General features: G+C 33.8%; 1 protein-coding gene across 23 annotated transcripts in view; it reads right to left on the reverse strand.

Annotated features, from left to right (window-relative positions):
- The window catches only part of PPIP5K2 (diphosphoinositol pentakisphosphate kinase 2), an 83647-nt gene that overhangs the window by 15758 nt on the left and 43203 nt on the right, over positions 1-24686 (reverse strand). For 7 of the 23 annotated variants that reach the window (XM_036886825.2, XM_057492927.1, XM_057492930.1 and 4 more), the window contains 10 exons: positions 23975-24198; positions 13025-13152; positions 12349-12463; positions 8622-8729; positions 8407-8523; positions 5808-5975; positions 4107-4223; positions 3266-3439; positions 1925-1997; positions 257-376 (listed from right to left, as the gene is read on the reverse strand). In XM_036886825.2, the coding sequence (XP_036742720.2) occupies positions 257-376; positions 1925-1997; positions 3266-3439; positions 4107-4223; positions 5808-5975; positions 8407-8523; positions 8622-8729; positions 12349-12463; positions 13025-13152; positions 23975-24198 (1344 nt within the window). The other 16 variants (XM_036886842.2, XM_036886841.2, XM_057492960.1 and 13 more) reach the window with 6 other exon arrangements.

Consider the following 24686-nt stretch of genomic DNA (forward strand, 5'->3'; position numbering starts at 1 on the left):
CACATGCAGCTTATTGAATTTCCCATTTCAACAAACTACTCATTGAATAAATACTCTAAGACTAACTACAATTAACTGCTTGATGAAACATGGATCCATGCTGTGGGTAACAGAGAGCACTGACAGTCCTTTAGGCAAAGGGTGCTAGGATTCCTTTTGAATCAGTCAGTGGCTTAGGCTTGTCTTTGAGAAATACGTATGTGCTTGGGTGTGTGCGTGGGTGTAGGTATGAATCTGTGTGCATGTGTGCACATACCATCTATGCAGCCAGAAGAGGTCAGCTTTTTACGATGAGTACGAGCATAATCCTGTAGGTTAGGTGCGCTTGAAGAACCCCCGAGCACTGAGGTGCTAAACAGGCCCGCACAGTGAGACCCTGATGGGAGTTAGAGAAAATACATACAACAACGGGTGTTCTTCCATTCACATGGGGAATTCATGCAGCATGCAATAACATGGCTCTTACCACACATATTTGGCAGTGCCTTGAAAAGGCTCAAAATTCACTTATAATGTCAATTTTAACATAATAACCACTATATTTATCATATGTACAAATGGGGTATTTAATCCTGGACAGAATGTCTTTGAGGAAAATAATATGGCCACACAATAGTTATACACATTAAAATTATTAAAAAACACTACCATAAAAATTGAGGATGATAAAGAATTCTGTCAACCAATTTGCACTAGCAGGCCACATAAAAGAACCTCTCCTTGCATAAATTAAGTCATAGTAAATCAATATTTTTGAATGTATGCCTATAAATGAATCTTTTCTGATGCTCCTGAATTAAGAATTACCAATGTTTGATAAGAAATAAGGCAACAAAGCTCTCTTATTTGTGAGAAGACCAGGTGAAAACAATTCCTTTTAGGTCATTCAAGATCAAATCGCTTTTTATTTCTAATACTTAAGTACTTAAGATTTTAATTAATAAGACTCCAATGAAACACATTATTAGAAAATAAAACACATCTAGTATAAAACTGATGTTTAATTTGCAGTAGAAGTCTTTACATTGAAGTAAAACTTTCACCACTTTGTAAAGAATAATTAAATTCTATCAAATATATTATGATACATAAAGGAAGGTTTTATTTATATATACATATATATTCACACACACACAGTTCAGGAATAGTAAAAGCTATCAACGTAAGCTGTATGTTATTGTCTAAATCAAGTATTTAGGCCTCAAAGACAGTTCATATACTTAGTATAGGGATCACATACATAGTTGAAACCTATAATGAAATCTGTTTATGCTTTTATTAAACCTAAGACAACTATTTGAAGAAAATATGCTATTACCTCACATAGTTTATTAACAATGAGCCTGAAAGCAAGTAAGTCTAGAAAGGTCTTTTTCAATGTTGTTTTGCTAAGCTTAGCAAAGAACCAATTACGTTCCATAGTTCAAAGAGTAACACTGCCCCCGTGCATTAGTTTTGCTTTGGTTTCCTTAAGAGGTGACCAAAAGGAAAATTAATACACTGATAGGGTTTAAAACACTTTCACTTACAATTTTTTTAATCAGAAAAGTAGGATTTTTTTGCATGCAGCGGCATATTTTCATTTTTACCTGCTGGGAAAAATGAGGTTTCCTTCCTAAGTTAAAACATGTTGGGATTTTAACTTATAGAATACAAGATTAAAACTTAGCATTGACAATTGGACTAAAGAATTTACACTGTGGGCATTCAAAAGGTTTATAAAGCAAAATTAAGTGCTACTTATTATTCATTTTAATCAGATTTTTACTGTATATTCTGAGTTGTCCAACTCAACATTTCTGTATTAATGTATATTAAATAAAAACTAAAGCATAGCATTTGGTCATGCTTTCACCACTGAAGAGTGTGTGCAAAATAGTGAGTTTAAGAAGGTTTGGAATACAGTTTCCTTCAGACCACATACCTACAGTAGGGTTCTGCTTCTGTTCCACAAGAGTTCTTGGTGTTCGCAGGTAATTAGCATTTTCAGACACAACCTGCACAAGGAAAGCAAAATAAATGAGGTAAAACAGTAAAATAAATGCAAAAGTCCATACTTCATTTGCAGCCTGTTCCAGACAGACAAAGGTTAATAAGCTGTATGATAAATATTAGTACAAATACATAAAACATGAAAGATCATGCAAGATCCCCTTCTGAAGGGAGTCCATTTCATATGAGGTCCTTGCCATGAAGTGGTGCGAAGCAGGCATTCAGAATGAAATACCATGTATGAAACAAGACAGATGAAAAGAAACAATTAATAGATTAATATAATTTTACTCTCTCTTAAAAGAAGCCAAATGCCCACTTTTAAACAGCTCCTGTATTTGAAGGGGGAAAAAACAATCACGACAAAAGAAAAGACAGACAGAGACTGTTGAGGTCACCATACAATTATTGATCCATGCATGGGCTTTATCAGAGTAACCTTTAAATATTCACAGCCTTAATGGATACCATAATCCCTTTTCCTATAATCAAATGCATCGTATTTCCAAAAGGAAATTGCTGAAATTCTCGGAAAAGTCACGTGTAATAGCAGACCTTCCATTGTAAAAATAAAACCATAGTATTTTATTGCCAAATGTCATCACAGAAAGTCCTTCTGAAGTTATTTTGTTTTGATCCATAATATTGATAGGCATATATACATTGTACCCTCTTATTTTAAAGAGAACATTAAAATATTATGCAGCTCAAAATAAAAACATACTGTGTCTATTTCTTAAATTTGATAACTTCAAGATAATTGAACAGCGAGGGCAAGAATAATCAGTATTAGATGTATCCTGCTAATTAACACAGGGCCACATAAATCTCAGTATTTAAAAAATTTTTTCACATTCTCAGCAAATCCAAAATGGAGTCTACTTTTTCAACTATGGGGAAAATGTTATTAAATTTTCTTACATCAAATTACATAATTCTGAAGGTTTAAAGGACAACTAAGTCAAAAGATTTCTTTTTAAAAATTTTTTATTAACAAGCTAAAGTTCCAGGACTGTAAAATTTATCAATTAATTTTTAAATCCTGGATATTTAAAAACCCTCTCAGTAAAAATGCTGAACACATACAATGTAAGTGGTTTCTTTCCCTCAAATATTGTCAGACATCACAAGCATTTTTAAATGAACTCAAAATGGAAAAAAACAGAAGGATTTACTCTGATGTAAAATATAAGGGATTAGATGTCCTCAAAGGTAGCTGTTTGTTGCTCTGAATGCAGGGAGAAAAATGTTTAATGAAGTAAAGTTTAAAAACCTGTTGCCATGAGCCAAAAATACTGGATGTGAAAGCCAATGATTTGGGGGAGACAGGGGAAGAAGTGATTTGTTCCCCTGATCTGCGTCTTCGACGCCCAGTACCCACACCACTGGTATAATGCAGCCAGGTACCAGTACCCTCTGGGCTAGACACACTCAGGGGGCTCTCTTCCTGGAAGTGAGAAAGGGGGCAAAAAAAAAAAAAAAAAAAGCAGAGCATGCAAAGTTAGATACAACAGAGCCAAATGATCAGAAAGAAAAAAAAATACAGTTTGTTTGCATTTGCTTATCAATTTTAAGAAAACTATTAAACAGTAATTTGGGAGCCAAATATTTCAATATTTGAGAAATTGATAAAAATGATTTATAAATCTAATTGTATGTGAAAACAACTATAAGAATTACCTTATTAACTTAAATATATGAAATATTTATACTGCTTAATAGTTGTCCCTTCCCTTTTAAAACTAGAAAGATTTTAACAATTTTCTATCTTAGCAATTTTTAAAATATGAAGGTATTCTGCTTAAATTTAGATATTCAAGAAGTTTTGTGCTATATCTGGTAAACATTTCAACCCAAAGCACTAAAGAATCATGCAAAGGGTTAAAGAGATTTCAGTGTACATTATGTAGAAAAGAAAATCTGTCTGCCAGACATAAAAAAAGATCATATGATAGTCAAATTGTACTTGTTTACATTTTCAAGGTATCTATTTGGTTACTCCCTCTAAAGATTCTTTATAGAATTCAGTAGGCAAAACATGCAGCAAACATTTTCATTTTACATGTTTGCATGTTCAGGTTTCAGACAGTGAGGACAGAGTAAAATCTACTTGCACAAAATGAAGAGAATAGTCTTTTTCTCTGTGTGTCTTTTGGAAGTACAAACTTCTGATATCCATGAAGATGGTGGACGCTGGAAAAAGTCTTCAAGGTTTTACTTGAACAATTTACCTTATAGAAGTAAAAGTTTAGCATGGCAAAGAAATAATCTCTTGAAAGCAACTATTTAAGTATTTATTAGAAAAACGTTTATAAATGTGTTCTGCATTTTAAGAGTTAATGAAGGGCAGTGATTTTGTTGAAGATTTTATGAATACAGATGAACTACAAAAATGAAGATGCACAGTACATTTATTTGGCTGTATCACCGTTATAGGGTTTTTTGGAATACAGAAGGTTTAATGGTGAAATTGTGAAAAATCTTACGAATTGCAAACCGCTTTGTTCAACATCATCAAAATCACGGCCCTCAGTTTAGGTGGTACTAATATGTCATTTCTCAATTTTCTGAAATTAAAGATACCTGAACATAACTCCAGGCTTCTCACTTTTAAATTAAGCTATAATAGAGCAAATGATACCCAACTCTACAATTTTAATCATCCTCTTTTATAATTAACTTAAAGAACCACACTTTTATAATTACCTCAAAACCCTAACTAGTATACAATTTCTATTATAAAATTACACCAATCTTATTGTTGTATGTTTTTAGATTGATAGATGTTTTTCTTATACATAATTGTCAAACTGGGGCACATATATATTTGAAATTTGAGAATCATAAAGCACTATGTTTGTATAATTTGGGGCTATAGAAATGAGCATAATTCTTTTCTGTTGCTGTTTATATTCTTATTCACAAATAGCTAGATAATGTTATACATAATTCTTAAGAGTTGGCATACTTAATTATCAACAAAAAATTTATTTCTAATGTAAATGTTGCTGGTTGTTTGTAAAAGTTAATTTCTTGCTTTATACTTTTAAACATTTAGAAAATATTTATAAGCACTATTAGAACTGAGAGAATCATCCTATAGGGAATATAGATAACCCCAAATAAAGTTATTTAAAATATAAAAATGTATATAGATGTTAAAGATTTACTTAACAAGCTGCATTCTAACTATTCAACTTTCCTTTTAAATATTGTTTTAGGAGTAATTAAAATGTTATTTTTTTAGGAACATAAGAATTAGCCTAAGTTACTTAACTGTTGATCTTAATACAAAGGGAAGGTTTTCGGTTTTCAACTGTATCATCAAGTTTTCCAATTCCTATACTGATTTTTGCAATCAGGCTAACAATTCAGAATTTCATGTTTTAATCTACATGCATTGGAATCAGTTGTGGCTGACACATTTCCAGCAATTCCTCTCTACTTTTAACCAAAAATTATTCCCGATCCATTAAATCAGACTTAAAAAAAAAAGTTCTCTGTTAGAAAAACTAAAGTGATAGGACAAAAAAACCAAAAAACAAAAATGGATCAATTTTTGGAAAGGCCTTATTTTACTATTTCTATTCAACTTTGTTATGAAAACTATACATAAAGCCTCAAATTCTAAAATTAATTTTTATCTTTTCTAACTGCCTCTAAAATAAAAAAAATATCATTTGAAGTAATACAACTGACAACTAAAAATCTGTTAGGTTCCCAAGCTCCATATTTAAAGCTGTATTTTCTTTTCTGTTTTACTAAAATATAGTTAGTTTACTTTATGAAAAACATGCTCTGACAAATACACTCACTTCGTTTGTAGCCATCTTTCTAGATCTTGGAAGTGGAGACTTCCTGTGTATATGAATTGGCTCTGACACCATAGGTTTGAACAAAATCACAGCTCGATCAGTCTCATCTTTTTTAGAAGCATGTGGCTCATCATCACTATCAATTTTAAAAGATCTCCTGCCTTCACTCTGAGAGCAAAAATACAATATATAAAAATTCAGACTAAACAACAGTATCTTCCGATGAACAAATTCAACCAATTCATGTAGTCAATTGAAGTACATATATAATATACAGAAGTCTGTTTATTCATGTGAATTAATATTAACTGAATTCTTATAACAGCGTAGTATTATTGTGGGTATTGTAAGACAGATGACAGAGTTCACAACTTCAAGAAATATGTATTTCTTGAAGAGAAATTAAATAATAAAATGACAATAAAAAGACATATAAAACAAAGTGTTTAATTAAATTTCATCAAATGCCCAAATAAATAAGCAATAGTAACAGACAGTAAGAAAGAGTAGATATGAGTTCTGATATACAGCAATGTTATCAACCTGAGCACAAACTAAAACTGCATCTGAATTTATAAATTTCAGAATATTTAAATTATATTCCAAGTATTTCCAACAAATGTGATGATTGCATACATAATAACCATCATTCACTGACTCACTAAATGTTTACTAGGTGTTTACCATAAACCAGGAGATGGATGATTAAGATACAGTCTTAGACAGGAGATAGACAGATTATAAAATTTTTATATCAAACATCCATCTATAAAAGCATGGGTAAATGGAGGCACAGTCATATATTAAAACACATTTTAAAGAAATAAGAATGGGCAAACTAAAACTAAATACAATTATATCAACAAATCTCACAAACATAACATTAGCCAAAAGAAGCCAAGCAGAAATACATAAAAACCTTCATCAAACTAAGGGGTTTGGCAAATAAAGAACTTCTTTAACTAGATGATGGATATCTAAAAACTTGAAACAATCATTATAGTTACTAAAAAATCACTGAAAGACAAGAGTGTCCACCATCACTAATATATTCAACATTTTACTGGACATTTGTCATCATTCAGAGATATGATCATATACATAGAAAATACAAACGACTGTATTGATAAATTATTAGAATGAGTAACAACATGTAGTAAGGTTGCTAGTTATAAAATCTTCATACAAAAGTGAGTTAACATTCAGTATGACATAACAAACAAAATGAAATTTAAATAAGCCATTTATCATAGCATAAAATATATAAAGAATTTGAGAATTAATCTGACAAAGAAGGTACAAGACATAAAAAAATCTTAATTTTATCAAAAAGAAACAAGGACTAGCTAAAAATATCAGAGATATACCAAGTCCTAAGACTAGAAGATCCAATACTGTGTAAGTGTTGTTTTTCTCCAAATTAATCTGTAGAGTTTATGTAATCTCAATCACAATTCAAAAAAGTTCTCTTTGGAACATTACCTTTTGCTTTAGTTTAAGAGTGAATAAGGATGCTTAGTATCAACACTTCTATCCAACACTATATTGGCCTAGTCAGTAGCACTTCATAAAAAAGGCAAATCCAAATGGCCAGTAAACATATGAGAAGGTGCTGATCCTTACTGGTCATGAGGATAATGTAAATTTAAAACACAACAGGATATCACTAAATACCTCCTAAAATACAATGTCAACATTGATCATACCAAGTGCTGACAAGAATATGGGAGGTATCTTTAGAAAATTATTTGTATTTTCTAAAGTTGAACATATGCACATATGTTCACTAGACGTGTACAAGAATGTTCATAAAAGCATTTATCATCACAGCCTAACTATAAACAAGAGAAATGATCATAGTGGAATAGATTAACACACTGTACTGTATTTATTTAATGGAATCCCACATGGCAAAAAAAATAAAGAACAGAATGGATGAATGTCACAAACATAATAAAAGAAGCCAAACTCACTCTATATCCCCAAAAAAGCATGTTATTTTGTGTTTTCATTTATACAAAGGTCAAAATTAGGCAAAGTTAATCTATGGTGCTAGAAGTCATGATAGTAGGTATCTCTGGGGAGAAAACTGAGAGATTATGATATTGAGGGGACATAACTGGGTCTTCTGGAATGATGATATTGTTCTATCTATGACCTGGCTGGTTGTTTAATAATTGTGTTCACTTTGTGATATCATTAAGCTATAATTTAGTACTTTTTCAATGTTATAATTTAGTAAAAAAGTTTTAAACTAAGCACATATTTAGTTCTGTAAAGTTATTGTAAGGATTAAATTGGGATAATTCATGCCAAGTGCTTAGCACAGTGTTTAGCATGCACTTGTCTGTAGCTAACCAAAACCAAAAACTATAGTTATCTACTCCAAATACTGATCTTAAAAATCCACAAAAAATTCTAAATTAAAGATAAAATTCTAATAGGCCCAAAATGTCTACCCAAATCATATATAAAGAAATTTAAACTATTTTGCTACTTAGTAGCTAAGATTTATGGTACACAATAGACAATCCTTCCAGAAACCTCATGAAAATCTAGAATTGTAGTAATCAGGCAATGAGAATTTCATCTTCATTACCTCTCTTGAAGCTGGCCTATATCCATAGCCAGATGGTAAATTTTTGTCTTCTTCACATCCTTTGGCTCCTGGACTAAAGTGCAATTCAACATGAAAGCGTTCTTCTGAGGAAAGATCCTAAAAAATATTATAAAACATTTTCAAAATGAGACACTTCAAGCTTTTTTTTTTTTTTTTCACCTCTGGTAACGCACGCAAATCAAGAACTCTGTTACCTTGTTAGGATCTTCATAAAGCATGATAACAATCTGAGTCATGTAATTGAGTTCATTGACAACATTTAAATAATCCATAGCTCGTTTCCACTGTTCATCCTTTGATTCCTGAAAAGGCACATGGTAAGCATTTGTCACACTGCATTACTTGAAAGTCGCTTTATTTTCCTTATGGTAGTTTGTTTAATCCTGAGTGATATTACATAAATAAGGTAAATACTTGTAAGCATGATCTTTCAAAATTACTATGTTTAAGTCTCAGTAAATTACTTCAGCTTAAGTAAGTTATTTTAAAAGTCTCTTACTAGTAGTATTAGAAACTCTTGTGGTGACTTTTTTTTAATAGCTTACAGAAAGTAAAATAATCTCCTGAAATATGATACCCAATGTTGAATTCTGAGGATAAGGAGCAGCTGTTAATGTTAAGTCCCAGAGTACTAGTATAGTATCATGCTTCATAAACAGAATACTATTCTATTAGACTAGTGCTATTTTTTTCCCACCATCATAGATATAATACATGCCTATCAGTAAATATCCCTCATTACATTGCAGTAATATTTTAAAACAATCAGCAGGCATATGCAGATTCTATGAATCTTATTATTTCCTTCACCATTCCTTCACCTTCATTCAGACCATCATGGGTCTTTAGAAACATGTAATCATAGAGCATCAGAACTGAAAAGGATCTTAGGGAACATTTACTACAAGCATTCGAAGTAGAAAATTCTATCTGAAAAGGTAAAACTACTCAGAATACAAAGTCTATAGTCAAAAGACAACAGAGCCTACTTAGACCCTCTTTCCATAATAGATAATTTTTCCTTCATCCCATATGTATCATAAACATCACAAATACATAAAAGTATCCCGTATGTTTGTATACAGTAAGAGTATCCAATATTTTGGACTTAAATATATAAAATGCACCTTGTTTTAAAAAATAAAATGATACACAAAAGCCCAAACTTACGAGGCCACATGCTAATCGCTTGTTTTTTAAAAAATGCAGCATATATTCCCTTTTTTAAGTTTGGACATTATATATGCCATGAGGAAGCATCCTCTTTTTAAGTCTTTGGAATAATACAGTTAAATTAACACCATGTAATTTGTGTAATTATTCTTAGCTTCATTTTTAACAAAATGCTACTCACCCCTCTAAACGCACTGATGCCAAGCCATCAGAGCAGTCTACATCTCATTTGTACATTATCACTTCTATTACCAGTCCCTAAAGTGTCATTTTCTTTATCTTTTCAAACACAAACTCTCTGGGAATCGTATCAAAAGCACTGCCTCAGCTGTCATTCATGTGTTGGCTTCCCCATTCCACCCCTTTAGCCCAAACCTCTGTCTTCACAAACATACTATTGGTCATCTTCATGTGACTGGCCTACTAGTTCTTCAAACTCAAGCTGTCTAAAACTACTCACTACTTCCCCTCTAATACTTGATCTTCCCCCAACATGTTCCTTATCCCAATGAATGGTAGGGTCATCTAACAATTGCCCCCATTAGAAATATGGGAATCTTTCCCCACCTTCCTTTTCTTTCTCACTCTCCATAAGTATTGGAAGGGCCTCAGGGGAGCATTAGTGAAATGCTGAAGGGACTGAGGAGGTTGTCGGTGAGGGATTACAGGAAGGGAAGGGAAATGTTATTGGAAGCCATAGGAAAAAGAACCCTTCCTCTGTAGCGGCATAAAGTGCAGAAACACTGTAGCCTAGAGATAGCAAAATAGGAGCTGTATCTAATGAACCCAATGAGCTAGCTATGGAGATTTCTAGGAAAAAATTCTTCTCACAGAGGACAGAGATAAGCTACAGGGAAACTGCTAATTATAAAGTGCCAAGGCTTGGTGGGTTCAAAAATAAACTGTTTCTTACTCCCAGCCTCTCCAGAGACCAAACAGTACTGTAATTAAAAGGTGGCTTCTAGAAAGAAAGGAAGCATAGGAATCTCTCCTGGATGTGCTTATAAAATCACTTGCCAGGACCTTGGAAAGATATAGGGAGGTGCTTCATGGACTTTTCAAAGACATAAAAGACTTCCTCAGGACCTTAGGGTATGTCTCTCAGATGCACAGTATTAAGCAGTAAAGACTGTTGAGTACTGGCCCTCCACAGGCACACAGGGAGGCCAGTGGAATAAAAGGCTTTCCCTTAAGGGATTTGTAGATAAGATTTGTTTAATGAATTAGATTATAAATTATTCCTTTTTAAACAACACTATCTTGAACTAAAAATAAATAGACCTACGGATCTCTAAACTGCTTTGGGCAGGAAGCAGGTTAAAGAAAACAACTCAGCTGCAGACATGAGCAGCTTCTTATGGGAAAGGAAGGGTGACCCCAATGAAGCGATCAAGAACCCAAAGTGTGAAGCCGTGAACCACTACAAACGACTCCCTGGAGGTGGGACAGAGCCCTGATTAAGGAACGGGCAACAGACACCTAGGCAGATTTCAAAATTACTAGTGACTAGTAACTGTGGTGTAACTTCTGGTTCCCCCTTTTGAAAAGGTTACATACAGCAGTTATTCTATGCCTATCCCATCACTGTATTTTGGGTGTTTGAAGGACAGATAATCGGTCTCTTGAGTTCACAGGTCTCTGAATTGAGACTGAGTAGTTTTAAGCACTCAAAGAGCTGTGTCCAAGGTGCGCCATCCACACCTGGACCTGATGTAGATGATAAGATCCTGGATGTCAAGTTTATGCTGTAATTGTATAAGACTGGGGGAATATTAGTGGAGAGGGAAGTGAATTTTGCATGTGGAAAAATGTGCATTGTTGGCCAATAGATATACTGTGATAGATTCTATTTTTCAAAGATGGCCACCATCATATATCGAATCCTAAGTACTTACCTTATAATGTGACAGTGACACTCTGCTCATCTAATAATGCAGATCTATTCCTCTTCCCCTTGAACCTGGGTAGACTTCTGTTACTGCCCCAACTAATAAAGCTCAGCAGAAGCAATGTGATGTGACTCCTTAAGTTAGGTCATAAAAATACCTTGTTCTAGCACTCTGTTCCCTTAGGAAGCTCACTCTTGGAACTCAGCTGTCATGTCATGAAGAAGTGATCACAAGAAGCCAGATGCAGGTATCTTGATCAACAACCCCAGCTGAGGTCCTAGCTGACTTGACAGCCAGTATGAAGCATCAGACATGAGAAGGAAGCTGAAATGATTCAAGCCCCACCACTGTCTAACTGCCACCTCATGAGACACCCAAAATGAAATTGCCTAAGTGATCACAGCCATAATAAAATGTAATTAAGATTTAAGCTGTGAGTGATAAAAGTAAATAATAAAATAACAGAAATTAAAATAAAAAACAAAACAACTGTGGTAAAGTAAATAAACTTTGGTCTGATTCACTACTAACAGTATTAAAGAGGCACAATGCCCACCCAAACACCACATCTTTTCTAACCCCTAAATAAGTCAAATTCATTGGCTTCTCTTTACCTCACTACCACCAGCCTATAACATCACATAAAATATTTTCTATCCTTATTTGCTTAATGGGTCTTCTGAAGGAAAGAGTACATGTCTTTATTTCCAACATCTAGCACAGTGCTTGATACACAGTAGACCCTGGACAAATGATAGTAAATGATGAATTATTAAAATTTCACAGTAAAAACTGGTGTGATTTGATTAAATACAAGGAAACATTTGTTAAGTAGATTGGAATGACTTATTCTACTTACATCACATAAGGCACCATAGCGAAGAATGGATAGTAGAGAATGCACATGACTTTCGCTAGTGAAATATAATCTGGTACGGACATGACGTTCAGGCGACAGAACACCTCTGGAATACCTAAGAGAGAAGTAGGCAGTGTTAAAACATAACCATATAGTAAAAACTTAACAAGTACTGAAATAATTTTAAATTGCAATTCAATCTTATTATAAGTAAAAGACAGTAATCAGGTAAACTTATTACTCTTCCAACCACAACTGAGGAGTTATCTTAGTAGATATTCCTCTAACATAAAGATAACTAATTGGGATGTCTGAGATTAGTCAAAGAACAGCTAATAGTCAAGTTCACTGAAAATAGATCATTTTAGCTCCTCTATTAGCATAGCCCTAAAGAAGCTCACAGATGTTTATGCTCCTGAATGGGGTGCACACTGATGATCCCATGTAAATGATGACACTAGTCCCCTTTCCCTGTTCACCTCAATTTTTTTCCCAAATTGGAGACATAAAGAACCTTGGTTGGAAGTTAACTATTAGGAATACTGAGGTAATCGTTAGTTCCACAGTGCGTCAAGTAACACACTACTGATTTCTTCATAAGAACATTAAAATGTAATTCAGATTTGGAGTATGAAAAAATAGATGCCTGTAGATTTAAATACCAGTAGTCTCTTACACAGGATGGAGTTTATTTACAGTGTCATCATCTTGTGTTCTCTGAAGGTCTGAGCGGATCTTTCTGACTAGAGGAGTGCAGTACCCTTTTGCAATCTCCAGTTTTTCAGCTTTAGTTATACCATATTCCTAAGCAGAAAATACATATCAGAAAAAGGGTGTAATGACAAAGAGCTCTAACAAATGCACTGCTAAGTTAAAGAATTCTAGTGAGGGAGAAATACCTTTACTAAGCCTTTTTTTGAACATTATACAACTCGTAGTCTACATTTTTGGAACTGCAATGTATTCCCAAAACTGTTAAGTATAATTAGAAGGATTATTTTTTTGTGTGAAATTGAAAAAACAAGTAATTTCTGAAGAGTGGAGGATGAATGGATAAATGAAACCTTAATGAATAGTAGTTCAAATCAATCGGAAGGTTTTAAATCTACATTTAACAATCCTACGTGTAAAATGTTGAAAAGAAAGATCGGTTAAGGACACAAACACTAAAGCACAGAATGTCAGTAAATATAGGCAAAGAAATATATATTGAAACCATGCGGTTTTGGTTTATTCTACTGTCAAAGATTAAACAGGCTAACATTATTTAAAAGTCCTTGGTCAATACTTTTAAAGTTTTAATTAGTGGCGAGCAAAAGCTACCATGAAATTATTAAATTTAATGATGTCTATAATCGTGATGAGTAAATTTATAATGAGGAATTAGAATCTGAAATGTTAAGAGAACAAAGAAATTGTGGTAATTGTAATACAAACTATAGTTCAAAGGGTAGATTAGAAAATAACCTGATAAGAGAAGATGTGTGTGCAGACAGAAAGAGATGGGGGCAAAGAAAGAGAGCAGAAAGTAGAGCAGGGGGCCACACAGAGGGAAAGAAGGGAGAGGAGAGAGGAAAGAACTAGGCATACCCTCGCTAAGGTCATTCTGGAATACCTCGGTTTAAAGGCTACTTCTGGTATCATATACTTCTGGATGGTAAAGCATCAGCATGGATAATGGATCTCAAAACTATATAATAAAGAAAAAACTGACTGCTTACAGACATAAGACCTATGAAAAATGGAACTTCTTAGGATCATTTACCTTAACCTAAAGCTAGGTTGGTTAGATATCTTACCAACATAGTTGACTATGAATTGGTTATGAGAAAGGGATACATATGTATTTGTGTTACGTATATGTAAACAAAAGGAAAATGTTCAAATTAAAAATCATTACAGGAATTCTTTGGTTATTAGTGAGGTGTGAGGACACCGGCATTCCCATACACTGGCCATCAGCAATAAAACTGGTAAAAGATTTCTGGCACTATGGAAACAATCTAGAGTTCGTGTAAAGAATGAAAAAAATTAAAGGAATCCAGATTTCCAAATATGAGAAAATGGTTAAGTAAATTATTATTACATCATACCATTCAGCCATTAGGAATAATCTCAATGTAGCTTTACTAATATGGAAAAATTTATTGATGCTAAGTGAAGGAAAAAAATCAGGTGGTAGCATAGTATTCCTTGTTCCATTTTTGCAAAGAATACACTTGTTATACATATGAATTTATGAGAAAAATTATATCTGCATGAATTTGAAGGACAAGGCCTTCAAGAACTTTTTCCAAAACTCTGAAATGTTTTTCTCTAGTTGATAATGTCATACTGATTTTTTTGCTATATTTACATTTTCTAATTTTACAAGAAAGATATACTACTTTTTTAATAAAGAAATCTTTCAGGATTAAAGATGGTGGCATGTGAGGTGAGACAGAGGCTTCCTCCTAAAACCACATATAATATGAAAATATAATTAATACAACTAATCCTGAGAGAGCAACAGGAAAGAGGACTGCACCAGACTGCATACACCTGGGGAAAAGAGCAGATCTCACCGAACAGGGTAACGTACCAGAGCTGTGGCTCCACAGGACCTGAGCCCCTCCCCCACCCCAACTCACCTGCGGGAGGAAGAGAAACTGAGCAGGGAGGGAGTGGAGGCCTGGGACTGCTGAACACCTAACTCCGGAGATCTGCTCTGGGAGCACAAACCTACATTTCATGGTGCTTTCATGATACTCTCGTGATTACGGGGTTGGAAAACTAACACAGGCAGAATTCCTGGAGAGGCTAAGATTCCAGCCACTTGTGGAAAGCAGGGATCCATATCCCACTGCTCTGGGACAAAAGCTTATACCTGTGTGCTCAGCCCACTGATTCAGGCAGAGGAGACAGGTATAGCAGCCAGGAAGCAGGGAATAGCTCTTTCCTCTCCCCAGGCACCAATCCCACTCCCCTGTGACCCCCGACATTGCTTCAGGGGCTGAGCAGCTCCAGAGAGTAGAGGTTCTGGACACTAGAAGGTGCCACACACAAATATGAAACGCCAAAGGAACCTGGTCCAGAGTAAAATTAATATAACCCCTGAGAAAGATGACATGGACCTCATGACTCTTCCTGAAAGGGAGTTCAAAATAAAAATCATCAACATGCTATGGAGGTATAGAAAGATATTCAAGAACTCAGGAATGAATTCCAGTTGGAGATTCAATCATTGAAGAGCACAATGGAGGGTATTAAAAGCAGGTTGGATATGGTGGAGGAGACGATAAATAAAATAGAAACTAGAAAAGAGGAATACAAAGAAACTGAGGCACAGAGAGAAAAAAGGATCTCTAAGAATGAAAGAATATTGAGAGAACTGTGTGACCAATCCAAACAGAACAATATTCACATTATAGGGGTACCAGAAGAAGAAGAGAGAGAGAAGGGGGATAGAAAGTGTCTTTGAGGAGGTAATTGCTGAAAACTTCCCCAATCTGAGGAAGGAGATAGTCTCTCAGACCATGGGGATCCACAGATCTACCAACACAAGGGACCCAAGAAAGACAACACCAAGACATATAGTAATTAAAATGGCAAAGATAAAAGATAAGGACAGACTGTTAAAAGCAGCCAGAGAGAGAAATAAGATCACATACAAAGGAAAGCCCATCAGGCTAATATCAGACTTTTCAGCAGAAAGCTTACAGGCCAGAAGGGAGTGGCATGATGTATTTAAAGCCATGAAGCAAAAGGGCCTGGAACCAAGATTACTTTATCCGGCAAGATTATCATTTAAATTTGAAGGAGGGATTAAACAATTTCCAGATAAGCAAAAGCTGAGAGAATTTACCTCCCACAAACCATCTCTACAGTCTATTTTGGAGGGACTGCTATACATGGAAGTGTTCCTAAGGTTGAATAACTGTCACCAGAGGTAATAAAACCACAGTAAAGAAAGTAGAACAGCTAATTACTAAGCAAATGCAAAATTAAATTAACTATCCCCAAAGTCAATCAAGGGATAGACAAAGAGTACAGAATATGATACCTAATATATAAAGAATGGAGGAGGAAGAAAAAGGAGGAGAAAAAGAAAAGAACCTTTAGATTATGCTTGTAATAGCATATTAAGTGAGTTAAGTTAGACTCTTAGATAGTAAGGAAGTTAACCTTGAAATTTTGATAACCACGAATCTAAAGTCTGCAATGGCAACAAGTACATGCCTATCGATAATTACCATAAATGTAAATGGACTGAATGCACCAATCAAAAGACACAGACTTACAGAAGGGATAAAAAAACAAGATGCATCTCTATGCTACCAACAAGAGACTCACTTTAAACCCAAAGACATACACAGACTAAAAGTGAAGGGATGGAAAAAGATATTTCATGCAACTAACAGAGAAAAAATCAGGGGTTGCAGTACTTATATCAGACAAAATAGACTTCAAAACAAAGTCACAAGAGACAAAGAAGGACATTACATAATGATAAAGGGGTCAATCCAACAAGAAGATATAACCATTATAAATATCTATGCTCCCAACACAGGAGCACCTAAATATGTGAAACAAATACTAACTGAATTAAAAGGGGAAATGGAGTACAATGCATTCATTCTAGGAGACTTCAGCACTCCACTCACTCCAAAGGACAGATCAACCAGACAGAAAATAAGTAAGGACACAGAGGCACTGAACAACACATTAGAACAGATAGACCTAACAGACATCTACAGAACTCTACACCCAAAAGCAGCAGAATACACATTCTTGTGAAGTGCACATGGAACATTTTCAAGAATAGATCACATACTAGGCCACAAAAAGAGCCCTTCAAATTCAAAGACTGAAATTGTACCAACCAGTTTCTCAGACCACAGAGGTATGAAACAACAAATAAATTATGCAAAGAAAATGAAAACTTCCACAAAGACGTGGAGGCTTCACAACATGCTCCTAAATAACCAATGGATCAATGGCCAAATAAAAACAGAGATCAAGCAATATATGGAGAAAAAAGACAACAATAATTCAACACTGCAAAATCTGTGGGATGCAGCTAAGGCCATGCAAAGAGGAAACTATACTGCAATACAGGCCTACCTCAGGAAAGAAGAACAATCCCATTTAAGCAGTGTAAACTCACAGTTAATGAAACTAGAAAAAGAAGAACAAATGATGCCCAAAGTCAGTAGAAGGAGGAAGATAATAAAGATTAGAGCAGAAATAAATAATATCGAGAAGAATAAAACAATTGAAAGAATTAATGAAAGCAAGAGCTGGCTCTTTGAGAAAATAAACAAAATAGATAAACCCGTAGCCAAACTTATCAAGAAAAAAAGAGAGTCTACACACATAACAGAATCAGAAATGAGAAAGGAAAAATCACTACGGAACCACAGAAATGCAAATAATTATTAGAGAATACTATGAAAAATTATATGCTAACAAACTGGAAAACCTAGAAGAAATGGACAACTTTCTAGAAAAATACAACCTTCCAAGGCTGACCCAGGAAGAAACAGAAAATCTGAACACACCAATTACCAGCAACGAAATTTAACTGGTAATCAAAAAACTACTTAAGAACAAAACTCCTGGTCCAGATGGCTTCACTGTTGAATTTTATCAAACATTTAGTGAAGACCTAATACCCATCCTCCTTAAAGTTTTCCAAAGAGTAGAAGAGGGAATAGTTTCAAACTCATTCTATGAGGCCAGCATCACTCTAACACCAAAACCAAGCAAAAACACCACAAAAAAAGAAAATTACAGACCAATATTTCTGACAAACATAGATGCAAAAATACTCAACAAAATATTAGCAAACTGAATTCAAAAATACATCAAAAAGATCATCATCCATCATGATCAAGGAGGATTAATTCCAGGGATGCAAAGATAATACAACATTAAAAAATCCATCAACATCATCCAATACATCAACAAAAAGGACAAAAACCACATGATCATCTCCACAGATGCTGAAAAAGCATTTGACAAAATTCAACATCCATTCATGATAAAAACTCCCAACAAAATGGGTGTAAAGGGCAAGTACCTCAACATAATAAAGGCCATATATGACAAACCCACAGCCAACATAATACTTAACAGTGAGAAGCTGAAAGCTTTTCATTTATGATCAGGAACAAGACAAGGATGCCCACTTTTCCCACTTCTAGTCAACATAGTACTGGAGGCCCTAGCCATGGCAATCAGACAACATAAAGAAATAAAAGGCATCCAGATTGATAAGGAAGAAGTTAAACTGTCCCTGTATGCAGATGACATGATCTTGTACCTAAAGAATCCACTCCAAAACTACTAGATCTAATATCTGAACTCAGCAAAGTTGTAGGACACAAAGTTAATACACAAAAATCTGTGGCATTCCTATACACTAACAATGAACTAGCAGTGAGAGAAATCAGGAAAACAATTCCATTCACAGTTGCATCAAAAAGAATAAAATACCTAGGAATAAACTTAACCAAGGAAGTGAAAGACCTATACCCTGAAAACTAAAAGACATTCTTAAGAGAAATTAAAGAAGATACCAATAAATGGAAACTCATCCCATGCTCATGGATAGGAAGAATTAATATTGTCAAAATGACCATCCTGCCTCGCAATCTATAAATTCAATGCAATTCCTATCAAAATATCAACAGCATTCTTCAATGAACTAGAGAAAATCGTCCTAAAATTCATATGGAACCACAAAAGACCTCGAATAGCCAAAGCAATCCTGAGAAGGAAGAATAAAGTTGGGGGAATTATGCTCCCCAACTTCAAGCTCTACTACAAAGCCATAGTAATCATGACAATTTGGTATTGGCCAAGAACAGAACCATAGACCAATGGAACAGACAAGAGAGCCTTGATATAAACCCAACCATATATGGTCAATTAATACATCATAAAGGAGCCACGGACATATAATGGGGAAATGACAGCCTCTTCAACAGCTGCTGTTGGCAAAACTGGACAGCTACATGCAAGAGAATAAAACTGGATTACTGTTTAACCCCATACACAAAAGTAAACTCGAAATGGATTAAAGACTTGAATGTAAGTCATGAAACCATGAAACTCTAAGAAGAAAACATAGGCAAACATCTCCTGAATATAAGCATGAGTAACTTCTTCCTGAATGCATCTCCTTGAGCAAGGGAAACAAAAGCAAAAATGAACTCATGGGACTACATAAAACTAAAAGGTTTCTGTACAGCAAAGGACACTATCAACAGAACAAAAAGGCATCCTACAGTATGGGAGAATATATTTGTAAATGACATATCCGACAAGGGATTAACATCCTAAATATATAAAGTACTTACATGCCTCAACACCCAAAAAGCAAATAACCGTATTAAAAAATGGACAGAGGATATGAAGAGACAGTTCTGCAGAGAAGAAATTCAGATGGCCAACAGACACATGAAAAGATGCTCCACATCGCTAATCATCAGGGAAATGCAAATTAAAACCACAATGAGATATCACCTCACACCAGTAAGGATGGTCAGCATCAAAAAGACTAAGAACAACAAATGCTGGCAAGGATGCGGAGAAAGGGGAACACCCCTACACTGCAGGTGGGAATGTAAGCTAGTTCAACCATTGTGGAAAACAATATGGAGGTTCCTCAAAAAACTAAAAATAGAAATACCATTTGACCCAGGAATTCCACTCCTAGGAATTTACCCAAAGAATACAACTTCTCAGATATATGCACCCCTGTGTTTATCACGGCACTTTTTACAATAGTCAGGATATGGAAGCAACCTAAGTGTCCATCAGTAGATGAATAGATAAAGAAGAGGTGGTACATATACACAATGGAATACTATTTGGCCATAAGAAAGAAACAAATCCTACCATTTGCAACAACATGGATGGAGCTGGAGGACATTATGCTCAGTGAAATAAGCCAGGCAGAGAAAGACAAATGCCAAATGATTTCCCTCATTTGTGGAGTATAACAATGAAGCAAAACTGAAGGAACAAAATAGCAGCAGACTCAGAGACTCCAAGAATGAACTAGTGGTTACCAAAAGGGAGTGGTGTGGGAGGGCAGTGGCGAAGGAAGGAGAAGGCGATTGAGGGGTATTATGTTCAGTCACATGGTGTGGGGGATCATGGGGAGAACAGTGTAGCAAAGAGAAGGCACATAGTGGATCTGTGGCATCTTACTACACTGATGAACAGTGACTGCATTGGGGTATGGGTAGGGACTTGATAATATGGTAACCACATTGTTTTTTCATGTGAAACCTTTATAAGAGTGTATATCAATCATACCTTAATAAAAAAAAAAGGAATCTTTCCCTTCAACACAGTGACATTTTGTTCATCTGCCACCACCAACTAGGGGCAAATAATTAACTGTTAGAAATCCAAGTTCTCATATGTAATTACAATATTTCTGCCATAAAGGAACTGATTAAAACACCAGATGAGACTATTCGAAAGCTTATTAAGTGGTGATATTTAATGACAGTGTCAGTGCACTTTTTATGGAAAATGCTATTATAAGGAACCCTCTGTTTTATAAAGTACAAGTAACCAATGAAATTTCAATGAATGTGTGCCAATTAAAAGAATTTAGTATCACACTTAGTCTTTAGATGTTCTTATCTACTGCCATACCATCATGACTATTTTGAAGTATCATTTTTAAACCAGGGCTTTCTGAGGATGGAGACTGGTTGAAAAGTGAAAAGTTGATTCTATCATAGCAAAAATACCTATCACAATTAAAACTAGTTTAACTGTTAAGATAACTAGAGGTAATAAACCATGTTTGTAATATGTAAGCTTAAATATGATGAAAATTATGTAATACACATAGCACAGATATAAGAATCAATTCAATGTAAAAATGGAAATGGATTTTTTTAGAGGCATAGTAATACTAAAGTACATCAGAACATACACATTTTTTCTTACACAGCAATGCTCTCTTAATTTAAATAAGTCAAAATTTTACATTACTGACTGAGTCATCAAGTCTCTAAGCTTGAAATATATTTACTCCAGAACTAAGTCCACAAAATTTTCATTTTTTATGACAAATTACAGTTTTATTACAATTACTAAAAATATGCTTATAATTTTCAGTTATTTGTTCAGTGATTGAAAATGCCTTCATTCTGTCCATGATTGTGGATTTATGAAGGCTAAAGTAACAAAGCAAAATAGTACTTAACGAACTGAATTCTACCTCTATTAAAAAAGAAGACACCCAGTTTTCTGCCACAATAATGAATATTATACCAAAAAGTGAGGGAGGTAAATCCCAAATTGTCCTCTCCTCAATTTATAATTTCAGAACTTCAGAAAATCATATAAAAATACTTTTACTTTTAATGTTATAAATCTACCAAAATTTAATTACGAATTTACCAAAAATAAGACTTTGATTCCTAGAAGTTGGGCATAATATTGTCTGAAGAATCCTAAGATTTCAAAGAGAATTTATCTAAGAAAAATAATTTTGGAGATGGCCTCAAGTAAGTTCTCAGACTGTTGAAAAAACTTAAATTAATTGCATCAAAAGACAATTATTGTTAATAGAGACTGAGAACAGCTAAGCATGATGAATTACATTAAAAGATGCAAATGATACCTCAAATCCTTCTTAACTATCCTAATCTTTAGTGTTTCTTCTAATTGCAATACTTTCAAAAAATCATTATAAATATTTAAGTTACAAGGAAATGGAGAAAAATTTCGCCAGCTATCTAAGCATTATACTTGAAATACATATATAATGTAAACAGGAGAAATCGTCTTCTAAAACCCAATTAGCACTTGAGTATTCTTTTGAGCCCAACTCTTAGAAGCCAATTTTTCAAGAACATTTAGTATATATAACTGAGAAGTAAAGGCATGAGATTAAATAAACCATGGATAATGCCAGATATGATGAAACTAACAACTCATTTGTGTATTTATTTAGCCACTGATAGGTGATCATTTAGATATATTGGAAAACTACCTTGGAAAATGCATATGGCCACTATATATATTTGAGAGTCATATATACAGTTTACCTATTACAATGTATACTTTTAAATAATCTTTATTATAAGAGTAAGTACAACTAAGATGCACAGAACCTGGACTAACGTCAAAGAAATCCAAAACAATGAAAAAAAATCAGGTCTTATTTTTGCTTCCAATGAGAATTAACACGTTTACCAGAATTAATGGTAACCATTCTTCCAGAATCATATGAAAAATTTAGATGAATTATCTTGAATTTCATAACAAAGATGAATGTTGATTCAGTAGCTTTATTAAGTTATAATCAAATCAATGTTAGCTCAGTAATATCTGTTTATACCAGGTAGTTAAAACTGACTTTTGCAGAATCTAGTGTTCACTTTGATAGCATCTTAAAATATCTTGTATGTTATAAAAATAAAATATTTTGATCTGTATATAAAATTTCTCTTTTGCAGAATTTTTTTTGCAAAATATCTTTTCCATTTAGTAAATGAAAGAAGTTGTCAGAGAAGTTTCCTAAATCTTAAAGTAAGGCCCAAAGACATTCTTTGAGATATTTTTATCCTTTTTAAAATAATTCATTTTGCAAATCAGATTCATACAGTACACCTAAAATTGTCCATATTATATATCTGACCAAGCAAATAGTTTTTCTTTCATGCTAAAAGAACAAGCTCATCTTTAATACATATACAAGTAACTATATGTAGGTTGTGCACTGTCTGAATTCCCTGTTTTTCAAAGTCTATAGTTTTTCCTGGACATTCTGTGATTAGGAAAGGGACACTGATATTATTTTATCCATTGTTATTATGACTATTTTTAGTGAGGCTACTTTTGCTCATAATCTTCATACTTCCTGTGGATTTTTCTCTTTTTAACTATGGTTCATAGTTGGAATGTCTGTTCTACTCCAATTTTCCCTTTACAATATCCAAATAATCTTTTAGTAATTGAGTTGAAAACAAAACCCCAAAGGGTATCTGGAACTATTTTTTTCTAAAATATCCCTTATCTCAACTTGTTACCTGCCTTCTTATCGTCAATCTGATTCTCTGCTTAACTGAAGAGAATTCTCTGCTTAATTCAATTATTTGAATGCTGGTTATGCCTTTTATTCTCCTATAATGAAAAGACCCATTGACCTTCTCACCCACAATAACTACTTACATATTGACTCTAAATATTTTCCAAATACTTTCACATAAAGTAAAAAGACTTGCAAAATCTATGTACGGCCCACAAACACCTTTTTCTACCACTCCCCACACATTCTATAGCATAGAGCTGGTAGCTATACAATAGGTACTCAATGAATACTTAGGAGATTTATTTATTCCATCCTGTTTTCAGGTGTCTTGTTAGTATAGTATTGTTCTTTAGGAGCGTTAATTCTTAAATTTAAAAAGGTCACTACACTCAAATCTATTAGAAAATCAAATAATGATTTAATGTAATGTAAGTTTAAAATACAAATTCATAATTACTTTCCTTTCTAAAGTTATGAGCATTACAGACATGAAAACCAACTATCTTTTATCCAGCGATAGACATTTTATAAGTGTCTCTACAATACTCTTAAGAAAATTGATTCCCAGGTGTTACTTACCTGAGGGATAACAATATCTGCCAATGCCTTTGAAAGCCTATATAATTCCATTGTGTTTTCTAATTTCAAGGAAACATTATGCTGGACATCATATTTTATACAGTCATATATGTCAGGGATTTTACTAATATCATATCTTCCATTCTTTGTTTTAAAGTCTTTCTCCAACTTGGACCATCTACGCAACATAAGCTCTAATGTTTCACTATGGTAAAGCTGAATATCTGAAACAACATAACACTGTAAGTATTTAAACTTAAAAAAGTTAAAAATCATATTAAGAGTACATATTAAAAAGTGGGTAATTTAGAAACTTTTTTAAATGTCAAAGACAAAATTGTTAAGAAACCAGGAAATGTTACCATAGTCATTAATTATTAAAAACCATATACTTCCGAGACTTGAATAAAGGTATAAATACATGGGTTAGGAACTGGGTATATAAATGACCTTTCCTTATGTTACACACTTCAATAATAAGAAAAGAAAAACATCTATTATAACAAAACTCTTTAAGCTAATACATTTTTCAGTTCTGAATTTTAAATACTATTAGAGTCACATACTGTCACAATAGAAAGTCTTTAGCAGGAAGGAACCTTAGAAATTAAACAGCTCAAAGGATCCATTTTTATCAGTTAAGAAATCCAAGATGCCAATGTTCCTCATATTATTAACCAAGCTAGTCTCAGATCACCTTCCTATTGATTGT

Source organism: Manis pentadactyla, chromosome 2 (assembly GCF_030020395.1).
Source record: "Manis pentadactyla isolate mManPen7 chromosome 2, mManPen7.hap1, whole genome shotgun sequence".
NCBI classification, from domain to species: Eukaryota; Metazoa; Chordata; class Mammalia; order Pholidota; family Manidae; genus Manis; species Manis pentadactyla.